At 45.4% G+C, this 16,021-nt stretch overlaps 1 protein-coding gene across 1 annotated transcript in view; it reads left to right on the forward strand.

The window, feature by feature from the left end:
• LOC137439925 (sphingomyelin phosphodiesterase 4) overlaps window positions 1-16,021 on the forward strand; it is a 67,341-nt gene that overhangs the window by 33,621 nt on the left and 17,699 nt on the right. Inside the window, 1 exon segment of the mRNA XM_078768010.1 lies at window positions 12,053-12,124. Within this exon segment, the coding sequence (XP_078624136.1) occupies window positions 12,053-12,124 (72 nt within the window).

Below are 16,021 nucleotides of genomic sequence, written 5' to 3' on the forward strand. Positions count from 1 at the left end.
TGGACATAGCTCGGTAAGTAATTGTCCGATTAATATGAAACCTTGAAAAGGCACATCCTCGGGTCCCCAGCAATATACCTGGCAAGTTAAAAGTATATCGGACCCGTGGTTGTCGAGAAACAGCGGTCACAGACAAACGTACAGACAGACAGACAGAGATTACTGGAATTATAGATAGATATATCACGCCAGCAGCGTATATATATATATATAATTATATATATATATATATATATATATATATATATATATATATATATATATATATATATATACAGTATATATATATATATATATATATACAGTATATATATATATATATATATATATATATATATATATATACAGTATATATATATATATATATATATATACAGTATATATATATATATATATATATATACAGTATATATATATATATATATTGTTGCGAATATGGAATTTGGCCTCCATATCCGCTTGTAAATATTCCCCTATTTTCTCCAATACTCCCCAACTTTCCCCGATCCCCCATTCCCTAGTCCCATTGCATGTAAATAACAATCAGTAGAGCCGACCTGCCCCTTATTCCCCCATTAAATGTCGTGCCCAGGTCCACCGCACCACACGTAGACAACTTTCGGACATCTTCCTAGTTATTCTTATTCTATGTCAGTTAAGGCCTCGTCTCCATTAATTATGACTCTTCGTTGCACCAGAATGTGATTATATGGCATCAGTCGTGAGTTTAGGACCTTTCCCATACCTCCTTCCATCTTCTTCCCCAACAATTACAACAACAACAGAGGAGATGGCGGCGGAGCGGGGGAGGATGCGTCCTCACACCGGCTCGATTAGCGCCATAGACCATGCGCTCCACGGGGTTACCACGAAGGGGCTCCTTGGCAGCTCCTCGTCAAGGGCGGAGCCTGGTAAACCCCCCGCACGCACCCAATGAGAAGCAACGTGCCGATTCCACGAGGCGGAGCTAACGAGCCGAGGGCGTGTCACTCCCCGCCGGATATACGCGGCCCCGCGCCGGATGTGACGTCAGATGCGCACCCAGCTTGGAGAAGGAAAGCCACCTGCGAGCGCTGAGTCAGATGCGCCCCCAGCTTGAGCAGACAAGACGCCATCCGAGCGCTGCGACCTCCCCGCATCTCTAGACCGGACCGGGTCGACCCTGTCCTTGAGCCAAGAGTGCACCTTGAGCCATCGCTATCTGCCTTTCCTAGCCATCAAACCCCGTGTGAGTCAGCCTTTGTCCCGTTTATCTGTCGTCTGTTGGGAATAATATAAGAGTGTGTCTAAGTGCTTGTCTTTCTATGCTGTCCCTCTTGTAGTTGTAATCTAACCTTCCGCCTTAATATAACCTCCTCCGGAGGTCTTGAGAACTGAACCCCTGGTGTCGTATTGTGTTATTGTGATCCAGCCGGGTGTCTTCTTTTTCTTATTGAGCCAGCATCGCGCGACTTCGTCAACGTCGAGTATAGTCGGGTAATTTGTGCGGACACGACGGCCATTCCGCTCGGCCCACTTTAACATCAAAGTCGTGTCAGTAACAATTGGTTGTCAGGAGTTGGATTCGAACCTGGGACTAAATTTATTTAGCCCAAATTTTGGAACACCAATTGTACTATTAGAGTAACAATTGGTGTCGGGAGTGAGATTCGAGGCCCGACCAAATTTTGAAAAAAAAAAAAACGAATAGAGGAAAAAAAAAATTTGGTCAAAATTTGGAGCGGCCGAAATTTGTTTTGTTTTACGAAACTCGAATTTTGCAAGTCGCGCTATGGCGGATCAAGACGGCTGGGGTCCGGTAGGGGAGAGTGAAGCAGGGTCGGTCCAGGACCAAATTGAGGGACATGAGGAGAGCGAAGCAGTGAGGGCGGCAGGTTCGCAAAATAGCGCCGTCACGCACGAAGTAGCGGGCGCGCAAAATGGCGCGCTCGCTCACGTGGTTGAAGGGTCCCAAAATAGCGGCGCCGCGGAGGGCGAGCCTGCGGTGGCGGCTGGGGACGCTGGGCAAACCGGGTTTGACCTCAGATTATTCTTGACCCAACTGAATGCAAAAATGGATAGGATGGAGGGCCAAATGAGGGTTAATAGTGAGCGATTAGAGGGCCAAATGGGGGTAATGGGAAACCAAATGGGGGTAATGAGGGACGAAGCGAGGGGTACCAGTGAGGGGTTAGACAATAATTTTGAGGAGTTAGACAAGAAATTTGGGAAGTTAGACAATAATTTTGAGGGGTTAGACAACGGGATAAAAGAAGTGAAAAATGGGTTAATGGGGGTAGAAAATAGAATGGCTGCCCAGGAGAATCAGATAGAGGGAGTGAAAAATGGGTTAGAGGGGTTAGAAAACAGTATGGAAGGCAAATTGAGGGACATGAGGGACCAAGCGGAAAGGGAAGTTAAACAAATGGAGCAGCAGATAGAGGGGGTCAGAATGGGGGTAGAAACCAAACTGGATGCTCACAGGGAGGAAATGGAGCAGATGAGGGTTACATCTGGGCAGGAGATGCAAGTGATGGGAGAGGAGATCAGAAGAGGAGTGAGTGAGGAGGTCGGAGGAGTGCGCGAGGAGGTGAGGCACTGTAAGGAGCACATGGAAAAGGAGGTGAGAAAGGGGACTGTAAAGTTACAAGGGGGCATAGAGGACCTGACGCAGGAGGTGGAGCAGCTGACGGTGGGACAGACGGAGTTAGTGGAGCAGGTTCAAAGGAACACTGCGGTATTAGGAGGGTTGAAAGCGACACAGAAGGAACTAAAGGATGACTTGGTAGCGACGAAGAGGGAATGTCAGATGGTACGTGAGGGACTGACGGCGAGGTTGGACGAGGTGGTAGAGGTAATGGAGACGAAGGACCGGCAGGTGAGGACGCACCTGGAAACGGTCAAGGTAGCCTTGGAGGACGAGCTTGAGGAGACGTACCGGGGAATAAAAGAGGTGAGGCACAAATTAGAAGAAGTGGAAGAAGGGGTGAGCGAAATTAAGAAGCGACGGAGAGGGGATAACAAAGAGATAAAAGAGGAGATAAAAGAATTGGTCCAAAGTCTGTGTTTGGATCGTGATGATGTGCTCATTAACCGGATGAGGGATTCGCAGGTGATGGAGGAGAAGCGAAGAGGAAGAGGACCCGGTGTAAGTGGTGACCAATATGGTCGTGCGTATGATGCGCCAGGGGATTTAAGAAGCTTGGGGGTCGAGATAGACCCGGGTGTTCGTGAGAGGCCGTTGGTGAAGTGTGCGACAGGTCTGGTGTGCGAAAAAGGAGGTGTGCAAGAAAGTCCGACTCTGGGGTGTGTGAGGAAAAAGGGCGTGCCAAGGAGTGAGTGTGCGGGCGAGAGTGAGTCGGTCGTAGCGCGTGTGCGAGGGAGCACATGGAAGCGTGGTGTGGTGAGTGTTACAGAGGGTGTGACGGGAGAGTGTGCGCGAGGAAGGTGTGTGACGGACAGGTGCATGGGGAAAGAGTGCGCTGTCAAAGGCAAGGAAGAATGCACACCTGTGGTGAGTGTTACAGAGGGTGTGACGGGAGAGTGTGCGCGAGAAAGGTGTGTGACGGACAGGTGCATGGGGAAAGAGTGTGCTGTCAAGAGTAAGGGTGAGTGCGTTGTCACGAGTGGAGGTGAGAGTAGTGAGAGTAGTGAGAGTGACAAGGAGCGTGAGTTGGTTGTGACAGGTGAGCGAGGATGTACACCTGGGATGGAAGGATGCACACCTGGAATGGTGGAGCGTGAGTGGGAATGCACGCTGGAGTTGGTGGTGAGGCACGTGGTTGGGTGTGCGAATGAGAGCACACCTGTGATTGTCACAGAGGAGGTGACCGAGGAGGGGGTGCGAAGCGGTGTATTGGTGAGGTGTGCGAGCAACGAATGTGTGCCAAAGTGTTCGGTGGTCAGGTGTGTGACCAAGGCTGTGAGTGGAATGGGTGTACCTGGGTGTGTAAGGAAAGGTACGAGGAGCATGGGCACGGCTGGGTGTGTGAGCAAGGAACGGGCTGCGGGGTGTAAGCATGCAGGTGAAGCATCGACGTTAGACGGGATAGAGTTTAGAACGACTTATAGCCGAATCGGGCCCTCGGTGCGTGCTGGGCCTCGCTTTGAACGGCCGCGTCTGTGCTCCACTAGGCGGAGCGGGCGGCCCGAGAGAAAGAGTCGTCATGGCGACCACTTTTTGTTGAGGAATTCCGGCAGGTCGAGATCGGGACATTGGATGGTTCCGTGCCGAGAAGGTGCGTGGGATCTCGGGCCGGGTAAACCTCCTTCCCTGCACCGAGTGCCGGACGCATTCAGCCGCTGGCACAAAACAACCAGCATCCATTGCTTGGCTTTACGAAGCCGGGCTTTGGACAGGGATTGGCGCACCGAGAGGTATTAGTGAGTCGACTGGGTGATGAGGTTAGTGTTTTGGACCCAAAATTAGAGAAAAACAAAATTTGATGATTGGCAAGGGATTGGCAGTAGTGATTGGCAGATGATGGGCAGTGATTGGCAAATTTTTAATTTGTTGAAATTTGATGTGCAAAATTGGTAGTGAGAGACCCCCGATGTGGTGGGATGGCAAATCCACCATCCCTCACAGGTGTGGGGCAAATGCGCTATAGCTTATGGGGGTGTATGGCAGTGAAAACTAGCCCGGGTGGGTTAGGTTATATGGATAGGGATCTAGCGAAGATGACAGTAGGTAACGTTAAGGTTAGTTAGTGACTGATACCTGTAGTGGGGACGCAGGTAGATTAGTGTGGATGATAATGACGTGGGAGCGCAATAGTTTAAAGGGACGACTGGGAAGCGCAAGTTTCAGAAGGGAGTAGTTAGCTGAGATGATGCCGTGTGTGTGAGGATGGAACAGGTGTGATTGCACAGGTGTGCAATTGGACAGGTGTGTGGAGCAGTGTATGAGTAGTGAGTGTGTGGATCAGCGCGAATGCGCTTGGGGAGAGAAGGGTGCAGGTGGCACCAGGTGTGAGAGCACAGGTGTGTGGAGAGAGTTGGAGTGAGTGGTACGGAGTGGTGTGCATGGTGCGAAGGTGTGGATGGGGGAAGAGTGGACCCCTTTCACGAGTACCCGGGGCGGGTAGTGTAAGTGTTAGGTAGAGGGTGCAGGTAAATTGTGGTTGGATATTGGCATTTGTGGTGCGGTTGCAGAATGGTGTTGTGAATGGGTGCATTAGTGTTGTGGAAATGGCTGGGCGTGTAGCCTGTTAGTGTGTGTAGTTGGTTGGGCACTCCACCACTGTGAGGATGTCGGCCAGGTGAGGCCGCAGGTGGGCTCTGGGAGCCGGTAGTTGTGAGTGGGTGCCTGAGGGTCCCGGGTGTGGATCGGGTAGCCCAGTGCCAGAGAGGGCACCGAGTGGGGAGAGTGCCAGAGGGCCTTCCCCAGGTAGTTAGGTTAGGGTAAGGAGCAGGTAAGCTCGGAGGCAACTGCAGTGGTGGAGGTGTGCAGGTGGGTAGACCCACTGGGAGAGGTACACGCCGCAGCCCAGAAATTGTGCGAGGGCACCGGGAGATGAATCGGGGGAGTGAGACCCCAAATTGAAAAGCACCACAGGTTGGCCAATGGGAATTGGTTTTTAGAACCCATAGAGTAAGAGGGCCAATGGTTTGGCCGGAGAAAGACCCCGGGTAGTGTAAAGTTGTTAAAGTCATTTAGGAAATAGTTAGGATTGAAGAACCTGTCGCACCATACGCAGCCACTTACCTGTGGTGATGATGATGACTCCACACCTGTGTTTTCTTTGTTTGTGTTGCAGAAATGAGAATTGCTGTTGGATTTGTGAGACGCATCACGACGTGGATGAGACATTGGGGTGATTCCATCTCTCCCTCCCTAGGAGGGACTGATGATGAATTGGTGATGGCAAATTTTGATGTTGAGTTGGAGATGGCAAATTTTGATGAGAGTTGAAAATGGCAAATTTGATTGGTTAGGAGGGAGAGAAGACGAATTTGGTTTATGGGAGGAACGGGGAAGACAGTAGGGATGTTTGTCGATTTGTAAAGTAGATGTTTATGGGTAGTGTTGTGTTTTGTGGATGCAGTAAGGGGTAAGGGAGGGGCCATGTAGGTTACCTGGTGGGGGGGGGGCGTACGATAGGAACGTACCTGTCTCACCTGGTTCCCATGTGCCCCCAGTGTGCATCACCTTACATTGCGTGCACTTTTGCGCCCTTACCACCTTACTCACTTGTTTCTTCTTTTGTCTCCCACCTCCGAGGATCTGGCTTTGGGGTAGAGAGAGAGGAGAGAGAGGTGCTGGCTGCGCAGTTGTGGGCCTGCACTTTCGCTGTTTGCTGCCGGGATCGATACACCATATGGACCGCAATGTTTGTGGCCACCCACAATGGACCGCAGTTCGTTTGCGGCCAAGCACCACCCGGGGATGGACCTATGGGTCAACGTGGCACCTATGCCATAAAGGTGAACCCCTGTTAATTAACACCACTGAAGGCCACACGAAGAGCAAGAGACACCTGCAGGGTTAGGGGTTGTCGAATTTATTTTTATTCCAATGAACAATGGTGACTGCACCGGATGGTGCTGACTGTGTGGTGGGGTGGTGCTTTTGATGCTGGGAAAGGGTGCTCTGCACGTTATTAAAGGCCGTCGGCCACAGAGCACTCGTGGGTTGGTGTATCGATGTTGGCAAGCGCGCTCTCTCTATGCATAACATCTGCATGTGTTCCTCCAAAGACAGGTCCTGGATCGTAGTGTAAATAGCAGCGTAGTCTTGTAAATAATGCTCCCTACCGGCTGTATGTTTAGTTTGAGAATTCTTTCCGGATTCGGTTATCCTGTGGGTGTGTTTCTGTGAGGAGAAGGGTGCAACGTCGCAGGGGGGACATATTTACTCATTTGTGAATATCTGTAAAACTGTCGCACTCAGGGTAGAGTTAATAGTAGAGGGAACTACATTGCGTGCCACACTAAAGTAGGTAAAAATTTATCGGGTCGGGACGCCCCGAGGGTAGAGAAGGGTGCAATGTTGCGAATATGGAATTTGGCCTCCATATCCGCTTGTAAATATTCCCCTATTTTCTCCAATACTCCCCAACTTTCCCCGATCCCCCATTCCCTAGTCCCATTGCATGTAAATAACAATCAGTAGAGCCGACCTTCCCCTTATTCCCCCATTAAATGTCGTGCCCAGGTCCACCGCACCACACGTAGACAACTTTCGGACATCTTCCTAGTTATTCTTATTCTATGTCAGTTAAGGCCTCGTCTCCATTAATTATGACTCTTCGTTGCACCAGAATGTGATTATATGGCATCAGTAGTGAGTTTAGGACCTTTCCCATACCTCCTTCCATCTTCTTCCCCAACAATTACAACAACAACAGAGGAGATGGCGGCGGAGCGGGGGAGGATGCGTCCTCACACCGGCTCGATTAGCGCCATAGACCATGCGCTCCACGGGGTTACCACGAAGGGGCTCCTTGGCAGCTCCTCGTCAAGGGCGGAGCCTGGTAAACCCCCCGCACGCACCCAATGAGAAGCAACGTGCCGATTCCACGAGGCGGAGCTAACGAGCCGAGGGCGTGTCACTCCCCGCCGGATATACGCGGCCCCGCGCCGGATGTGACGTCAGATGCGCACCCAGCTTGGAGAAGGAAAGCCACCTGCGAGCGCTGAGTCAGATGCGCCCCCAGCTTGAGCAGACAAGACGCCATCCGAGCGCTGCGACCTCCCCGCATCTCTAGACCGGACCGGGTCGACCCTGTCCTTGAGCCAAGAGTGCACCTTGAGCCATCGCTATCTGCCTTTCCTAGCCATCAAACCCCGTGTGAGTCAGCCTTTGTCCCGTTTATCTGTCGTCTGTTGGGAATAATATAAGAGTGTGTCTAAGTGCTTGTCTTTCTATGCTGTCCCTCTTGTAGTTGTAATCTAACCTTCCGCCTTAATATAACCTCCTCCGGAGGTCTTGAGAACTGAACCCCTGGTGTCGTATTGTGTTATTGTGATCCAGCCGGGTGTCTTCTTTTTCTTATTGAGCCAGCATCGCGCGACTTCGTCAACGTCGAGTATAGTCGGGTAATTTGTGCGGACACGACGGCCATTCCGCTCGGCCCACTTTAACATCAAAGTCGTGTCTGTAACAATATATACAGTATATATATATATATATATACAGTATATATATATATATATATACAGTATATATATATATATATATACAGTATATATATATATATATATATATATATATATATATATATATATATATATATATATATATATATATATATATATATATATATACAGTATATATATATATATATATACATACATACAGTATATATATATATATACATACATACAGTATATATATATATATACATACATACAGTATATATATATATATATACATACATACAGTATATATATATATATACATACATACAGTATATATATATATATATACATACATACAGTATATATATATATATACATACATACAGTATATATATATATATATACATACATACAGTATATATATATATATATACATACATACAGATATATATATATATATATATATATATATATATATATATATATATATATATATATATATATATATATATATATATATATATATATATATATACATACATACAGTATATATATATATATATATATATATATGTATATATATATATATATATATATATATATATATATATATTTTTTTACGGATCTCGGTTTCGGCACTCCCCTTACCGAGGGGGTTTTAATCCCCTCGCCTTTTAAGCTGGCCGTCCGAGTCCTGGAACTATCTCGCCACTCCCGGTCAGCGCTGAATAGGGTAGTAGGCCAATTATTCCTATGACCTAAGTACCAGCGCCTTCCGGTAAGCGAGGAAATGAGCCCCGCCCGAGCCGCGACTGTAATGGACACGCCGAGCGAAGCGAGCCACGACTCAGGCCGTTAACAAAAGACTAACCCGATTATAACACGTTTGGCCAAAATCGCGCCACCGGTACTCAATTGAAAGAAAAGACTAAAGCGATCGGGGAAGAATGAAACCAAAGGTAAGAAATAACAGGTATTTATTAACTCTATACAAAACCAAAACCAAAGAAGAAGAAACGAAAGTAATATACAGGACGAAGAAGAAGAAGATACACAGGGCAATCCTTAAACAGTCTTAATTATTCCCAGGACAATACAGACAGAACAAACTCACGTACACAAATGGGAATTGCAGGCAGGAATGGCTGGAAGGATGAGAGGGGCAGACGGTCCACAGAGCTGGCGGGCAGGGAGGTCCGGGGATCGCGGCACGCCGTTGGTGTCCCGCGTGCACACCCTCGCTCAGGTTCAGCGGCGAAAACCCGGTCGTCAGCGCTGGTTATTACTCAACTCAACTGCAGCTCGTCTCTCGCAGCTTATCTGAATTCTCTCTGAATTCTACTGCAGCACATCTCTGACTCAATTCAACTGCAGCATGTCTCAGCTCAGCTGGTGTCTCTTGGTTCTTCCTCCTCGGTCATCTCCCTAAGCAGTCCCTCCTCTTGCCTTTTATCGGCCGTCGCTGGATCAAGCCGCCGGCTGCAAGGGCACGCCTACCGGGTCGCTCACCGCGGTGCTGGTTGGCTGGTTCGGGCTGGCTGACCACCTTTGATGACGAGTTAGTGCCACGCCCATGATCCGGTGGCTCCAACCCCCTTCTTCTCCGAGATGAGCACATGGCAATGGCGTCTTGTGGGGATGGAAAACCACTCGCACCGCTTTTGAAAAGAACGAAAGGGACCTATCTTGTTTGATTAATGCAACGTAGAGTCAACCTATTGGAAACACAGCCTTACCTGAAACACATAATAATGAAATAACTATGAAGAGGGCCTATGGTTCGCTACGTGTTGCAATGTGGACTAACTAGGGGACGACCTTTGACCTTTACAAGAAATGGAGGTACAGTCATCCCTCGCTATATCGCGGTTCACTTTTCGCAGATTCGGTACATCGCGGTTTTTTCTCGCTAGTATATGTAAAATTATATCGCGGATTTTTCGCTATATCGCGGGATTTTGCGGTATAAATGTATTTTTATATACTATTATTTTAAATATTTTTGTGGTAAAATAAGCATTTTCTAGCCTAAAAAATTAAAAAACGTAAAGAAATAAGAAAAATACAGTATTTAAAACATATTACAAGAAATAAAATACTGTACATAGTGTACAGTAGAAGGGTAGACAAAGAGTCGTGCGTATGGAAAACGCCAGTACATTCATCATCGTCATCACCTTCATCGTCATCAGTACTGCACAGCTAATTCATCATCATCTTCATCACGCAAGTTGTAGTATTGAAGAGCCGGGGCTCTTGCTTGATACGGACGAAATGACGGGCAAGACACAAACTCGTCCGAGAAGATATTTATTCTCAAAACCAACTCGGGAACACTGAAAAGCCCATTTATCGGGCTGCATTATAAAGCACAACCAGAAACCGAAAGCCACGCCTCTCAAGCGTGGCGTGCTTCGGTGAATCGGTGGTCACGTGATCAACAGGTGTAGCTGATTATACCCGCAAAGCGCGGCACGCTTTAGCGGTCACGTGACCAGCCACTCTCGCGCCGGGAATCCCCGCCGGTGACGTCAGCGGCTGGAGCAAGGAGATTCTGATGCTGGTCTTGCTTGGGGAACCCATGGGTAGCTACAGTATCTTCAATGGTGAGTACCCATTAGAATTTTATATGTTGTTAAAATTACGTATGTTTAAGAGTGTAAAAAGTGTTTAAGAGTATAGGAAGTGTTTATAAGAGTATGGGAAAGGTTAATAAGAGTGTGGGGAGTTCATAATGCTTTAAAATATATAAAAAAAAGAAATAAAAAAAAGGTCGCTACTTCGCGGATTTTCGTTTATCGCGGGGGGTTCTGGAACGTTACCCCCGCGATAAACGAGGGTTCACTGTATTTACAAAAATCATTATTTACAAAGGGCGTATATTTACAACACTTTACAAAGTGCAGGGTTCTCAAAACCCCAACAATATATATATATATATACACACACACACACACACACACACACACACACACACACACACACACACACACACACACACACACACATTCTTAATAATATAATTAATCCTTTTCTACAGGATCATTATGAACTATAGTATAGTATTGTTAAGATTCATCAAAGAACTGAACTATTTCTATCTCATTAACAATACATTAAAGTTGTTGTCATTACAATACATTTTATTCATTAAGAGGACAAGGGTCAGGTTTCAGTTGGGATGCCTGCGATAACTCACTTACTCCTGACTTTAGAAGTCTTTATACTTCTGCACCTATCTTGACCTTTTGAGCTCAAAATCAAGAGGCTTTTTCCTTATGGTCAAGTCTACCATTTGGTGAAGTTTCATGACGATCGGTTTAAAATTTGACTGTGGACGATTGACAGACAGACAAACAGACAGATAGACAGAATTACGCACAAGATCAACCAATATACTTGGAAAAAATCTTCGATTTTCACAAGTAATAAAAAACTTGGTAATGAACACACCAATGAAAGTGCTGGGGTATGTTCATTACCAATCAGCTCGTCACAGTCACAGTCGTAGTCGATGTACCGAGTCCCTCGTGTATCCTTTATTAACTCGGTGTAATATTGAATGAAGTCCATGTATTAATACATTTTCATGTATTCGTGTTTTTGGGGGATGATTTGTGTCTAAATATTTTTGTGCCCAGTGCCCAAAAAATGTTAAGCCGCTTCTGCGTGTCGGCACGTTTTGCACGGATATTTTATACTTTCCCAGTTAACTTGGACATGTATTGCTCAGTTTTTGATGCTGTTGTGCATTTTTGTTTTTCTTGTGTGTGAATTCATGCATACCAATGAAACTTGAAGATTTTTTTCTCACTTTTCTGTCCAAGCTTTTCCAGCTTCTTTAATATTACCAATTACCAATATTACCAAATTAATATTACCAATTGATGGACTACCAATCAATCAGATTTTCCAGTATGATGTGAACACGATCAGGTGGTGTTGGTGCATGTCTCACAATCGATCACTTCTGTTGTTTTTACCCCATCAGGTTTTGGTTGAAATGTGGTTGCATCACTCCTCTGCAGATGTCTACCAGAAAATTCTGTCCCCATTGTCGCTGGTATGCTTACATTTCCTTTTGTACTGCCTACCAGCAGTCACCTTTTCCTCCTGAATTACACTACTAATTTGGTGAGTCGAGTGAGTTCGGGAAGATCGCATGCTTCCATGAAACTACAGGCCAGGATCATTACCTCCACCACCAAAGGTGGATGGAGGTTATGTTTTCACCCCTGTCTGTGTGTCTGTCTGTCTGTCTGTAAACAATATATCTCAAAAGGTTGTGGACGGATTCGGACGAAATTTTGCAGAGATGTAGCGTATGTGACAAGGACGAAATGATTAGATTTTGGTGAAGATCTGGATTCGGATCCGGCCATTATAATTTTTTAAGTGATTCTTTACCATTGGGAGATTGGGCCAAAAACAACATATAGCAGGATATCTCAAAATGTTGTGGACGGATTTGGACGAAACTTGGTGGAGAGGTTGGGTGTGGGACAAGGACGATTCGATTCAATCTTGATGAAGATCTGAATATGGATTTGGATATGATAATATTTTTAATTTTTAAGTGATTCTTCACCATTGAGGGATCGGGCTAAAAGCAATATACAAGATGATATTTTAAAAAGTTATGGACGAGTTATGACTAAACTTGGTGGATGAGTTGGTTTGGTGACAAGAACAAGCTGATTAGATTTTGGTTCAGGTCCGAATCTAGATCCGACCTATCATTGGGTTACAAAACAAACTGTTCAGCCTGGCGGAGGTATGCGCTCTACTGAGTGCTGTTCTAGTTATTTATATATTCATTTCTTTTGCAGTAATATTGCTTGGAGCAGAATATACAGTCACGTGAAAAAGTAAGTACACCCCATGTAAAGTTTTGACTTTTTCAACATATTTCAACATACAGCTATTTGATCCTCATTTCAACAATATTGATAGATAAAGGTGATATAATCGAACAAATATCATGAAACATTTACATTTTGTAGTCCATTGTATAATTTAAATAAACATAAATGCAAATTTTGCATGTGGAAAAAGTAAGTACACCCCTACATTTATCACTACTTCAAATACCTAAAATTAGAATCAGGTGCACCAGCTCAGGTGCAAATGATTAGAACATCGTTAGAGAGGATCTTGGAGGAACCTGTCTTATTTAAACCTCAAACATTCCGTTTGGTTTGCTCTTTGTTGTTGAAGTGTGCGGCGTCACCATGCCTAGATCAAAAGAGCTCTCTGAGGCCTTCAGAAAGAAGGTTATAGATGCCTACGAGTCTGGGAAGGGATTTAAAAAGATCTCCAAACATTTTGAAATCAATCATTCGACTGTCCGGAAGATCATCTACAAGTGGAGAAGATTCCAAACAACTGCCAACTTGTACAGGCCAGGCCGCCCCAGCAAGTTCAGCCCGAGAGCAGACTGCAAGATGCTGAAAGAAGTCTCTAAGAACCCCAGAATGTCATCATGGGACCTACAGGTAGCTCTTGCCACTGTTGATGTCAAAGTGCACGAGTCTACCATTAGAAAGCGGCTGCACACATTTGATCTACATGGTAGGTGTGCCAGGAGGAAACCTTTGCTGTCCAGATAGAACATCAGGGCAAGACTAAAGTTTGCCAATGAACACCTCGGCAAAGACCAGCACTTCTGGAACAATGTGCTCTAGACAGATGAGTCAAAGATAGAGCTATTTGGCCACAGTACCAGAAGACATGTTTGGTGAAAACCAAAGACAGCATTTGACCACAAGAACCTGATACCAACTGTAAAGCATGGTGGTGGAAATATTATGGTTTGGGGCAGCTTTGCTGCATCAGGGCCTGGGCAGCTCACCATCATGGAATCCACTATGAATTCTTCATTGTACCAGAGGGTGCTTGAGGATAATGTGAGGCCATCTGTCGGAAAGTTGAAGCTCAACCGAAGGTGGATCTTGCAACATGACAATGACCCTCAACATGCCAGTAAATCCACCAAGGAATGGCTGAAAGGAAAGAAATGGAGGGTTCTGGAATGGCCAAGTCAAAGCCCGGATCGAAATCCCATCGAGATGTTGTGGGGTGATTTGAAACGAGCTGTGCATGCAAGAAACCCCTCAAACATCGCACAGCTGAAAGAATTCTGCATGGAGGAGTGGACATAAAATTTCTCCCAGTCGATGTCAGAGACTGGTAGACAGTTATAAGAAACGCCTACTTGAGGTTGTTTCTGCCAAAGGGGGCAATACCACCTATTAGAGCCAAGGGTGTACTTACTTTTTCCACATGCGAAATTTGCATTTATGTTTATTTAATTTATACAATGGACTACAAAATGTAAATGTTTCATGATATTTGTTATATTATATCACCTTTATCTATCAATATTGTTGAAATGAAGATCAAATAGCTGTATGTTGAAATATGTTGAAAAAGTCAAAACTTTACATGGGGTGTACTTACTTTTTCACGTGACTGTACATACAGAGTATATTTAACAACTACTGGAGGCCCTTTATTGGGAGGCCATTTGCAATGTCACTGTTGACCTGAGAAGCCGGAGGCCTATCTCCATGTACAATCTAATCACAATATCGTTTTTGTTTTTTGCTCTTGGTCATCTGCTCGCACATGCAAAAGCAATGATTTCGATTACATCGCCTATACATACCAAAAAAAAAAAAAACAATTACCAGACATTACGTCTTACGTCTTTACCAGAGTACGTCTTCTTCCTTCTCCTCTTCCTCCTCCTTCTTATTCTTCTTCCTTCTTCAATGAACATGGGAATATTTATCAAACGGAGGCAAGCTTAATGACCTGACCTGGCATCCATTAATACCAGCATGCATTTTACAAATAACATCTAATTTCACCTCTCCGGCCTTGCTCCCCCAGCTCTCTCCGTGCTCTGTCCCCCAAATATTCCTACAGGTCGCACAAGATCTGCCAGCAACCCTCTGATGGTTAAACTGCCGAAATCTCGGCTCTCTGCTCACCTTCACTCTTTCATTCCTCTTTTCTCCCGCCTGTGGAACAAACTCCCACACTCCCTTCAATCCCTCTCCTCCCTCCAGGTCTTTAAAACAGCTGTTCACCACCATCTCTTATCTTCCCCCATCCATAACCTTGATCTTTTCTACCCCCACTAATTCACCCCAGATCCACCTTGTTTGAAATTCCAACTTATTTCCTGGAAATCCTGGCAGTGTCCATATGTTTATACCTCTCCCACCCCCCCCCCCTTCACATGCCTCCCCCCCTTCACATGCCTCCCCCCTTCACATGCCTCCCCCCCAAAGCCCTCTCCCTCCCACAGATCTCTCGATGTCTCCATGTCTCTCGGTCCCTGCTCTCAAATGTTGTGTTTGTGTCCTTCCCCCTCTCTCCCCATCTTGTCTACCGCTCCCGATGTTATTTGTTTTATGTGTCTGTTTGTCTTTCTGTGTGATTAATTTTCGCTCTTTCACGAGCCTCGATCTTGTATACAAAACAAAAAAAAAAACAAACAAAAAAAAAATAAATAAATAAATAAATAACTGTACTTTCTTTGTATAAAAAAGTCACAGTATAACAGTCACAGTATATTTCTGTGCTGATATATTATATATATATATATATATATATATATATATATATATATATATATATATACATACATACATACATACATACATACATACATACATACATACATACATACACACAGTGGAACCTTGACTTACGAGTGCACCAACTTACGAGTTTTCCGAGATACGAGCCGTCGCTCGGGCGGTTTATTGCTTTGAGATGCGAGCCGAGATCCGAGTTACGAGCTTACGCCACCCGCCACCAGGTGGGTTCCAGTCACGTGGTTATCTTGCCGTGCAAGCATCTCTGCCGTATATCGCTGCTGTTTTGTTTTCGCATGTTGGTTATTTTGGAGCTTACGCCACCCGCCACTAGGTGGGTTCCGGTCACGTGG

Source organism: Myxine glutinosa, chromosome 14, assembly GCF_964187855.1.
Source record: "Myxine glutinosa chromosome 14, kmMyxGlut1.1, whole genome shotgun sequence".
NCBI classification, from domain to species: Eukaryota; Metazoa; Chordata; class Myxini; order Myxiniformes; family Myxinidae; genus Myxine; species Myxine glutinosa.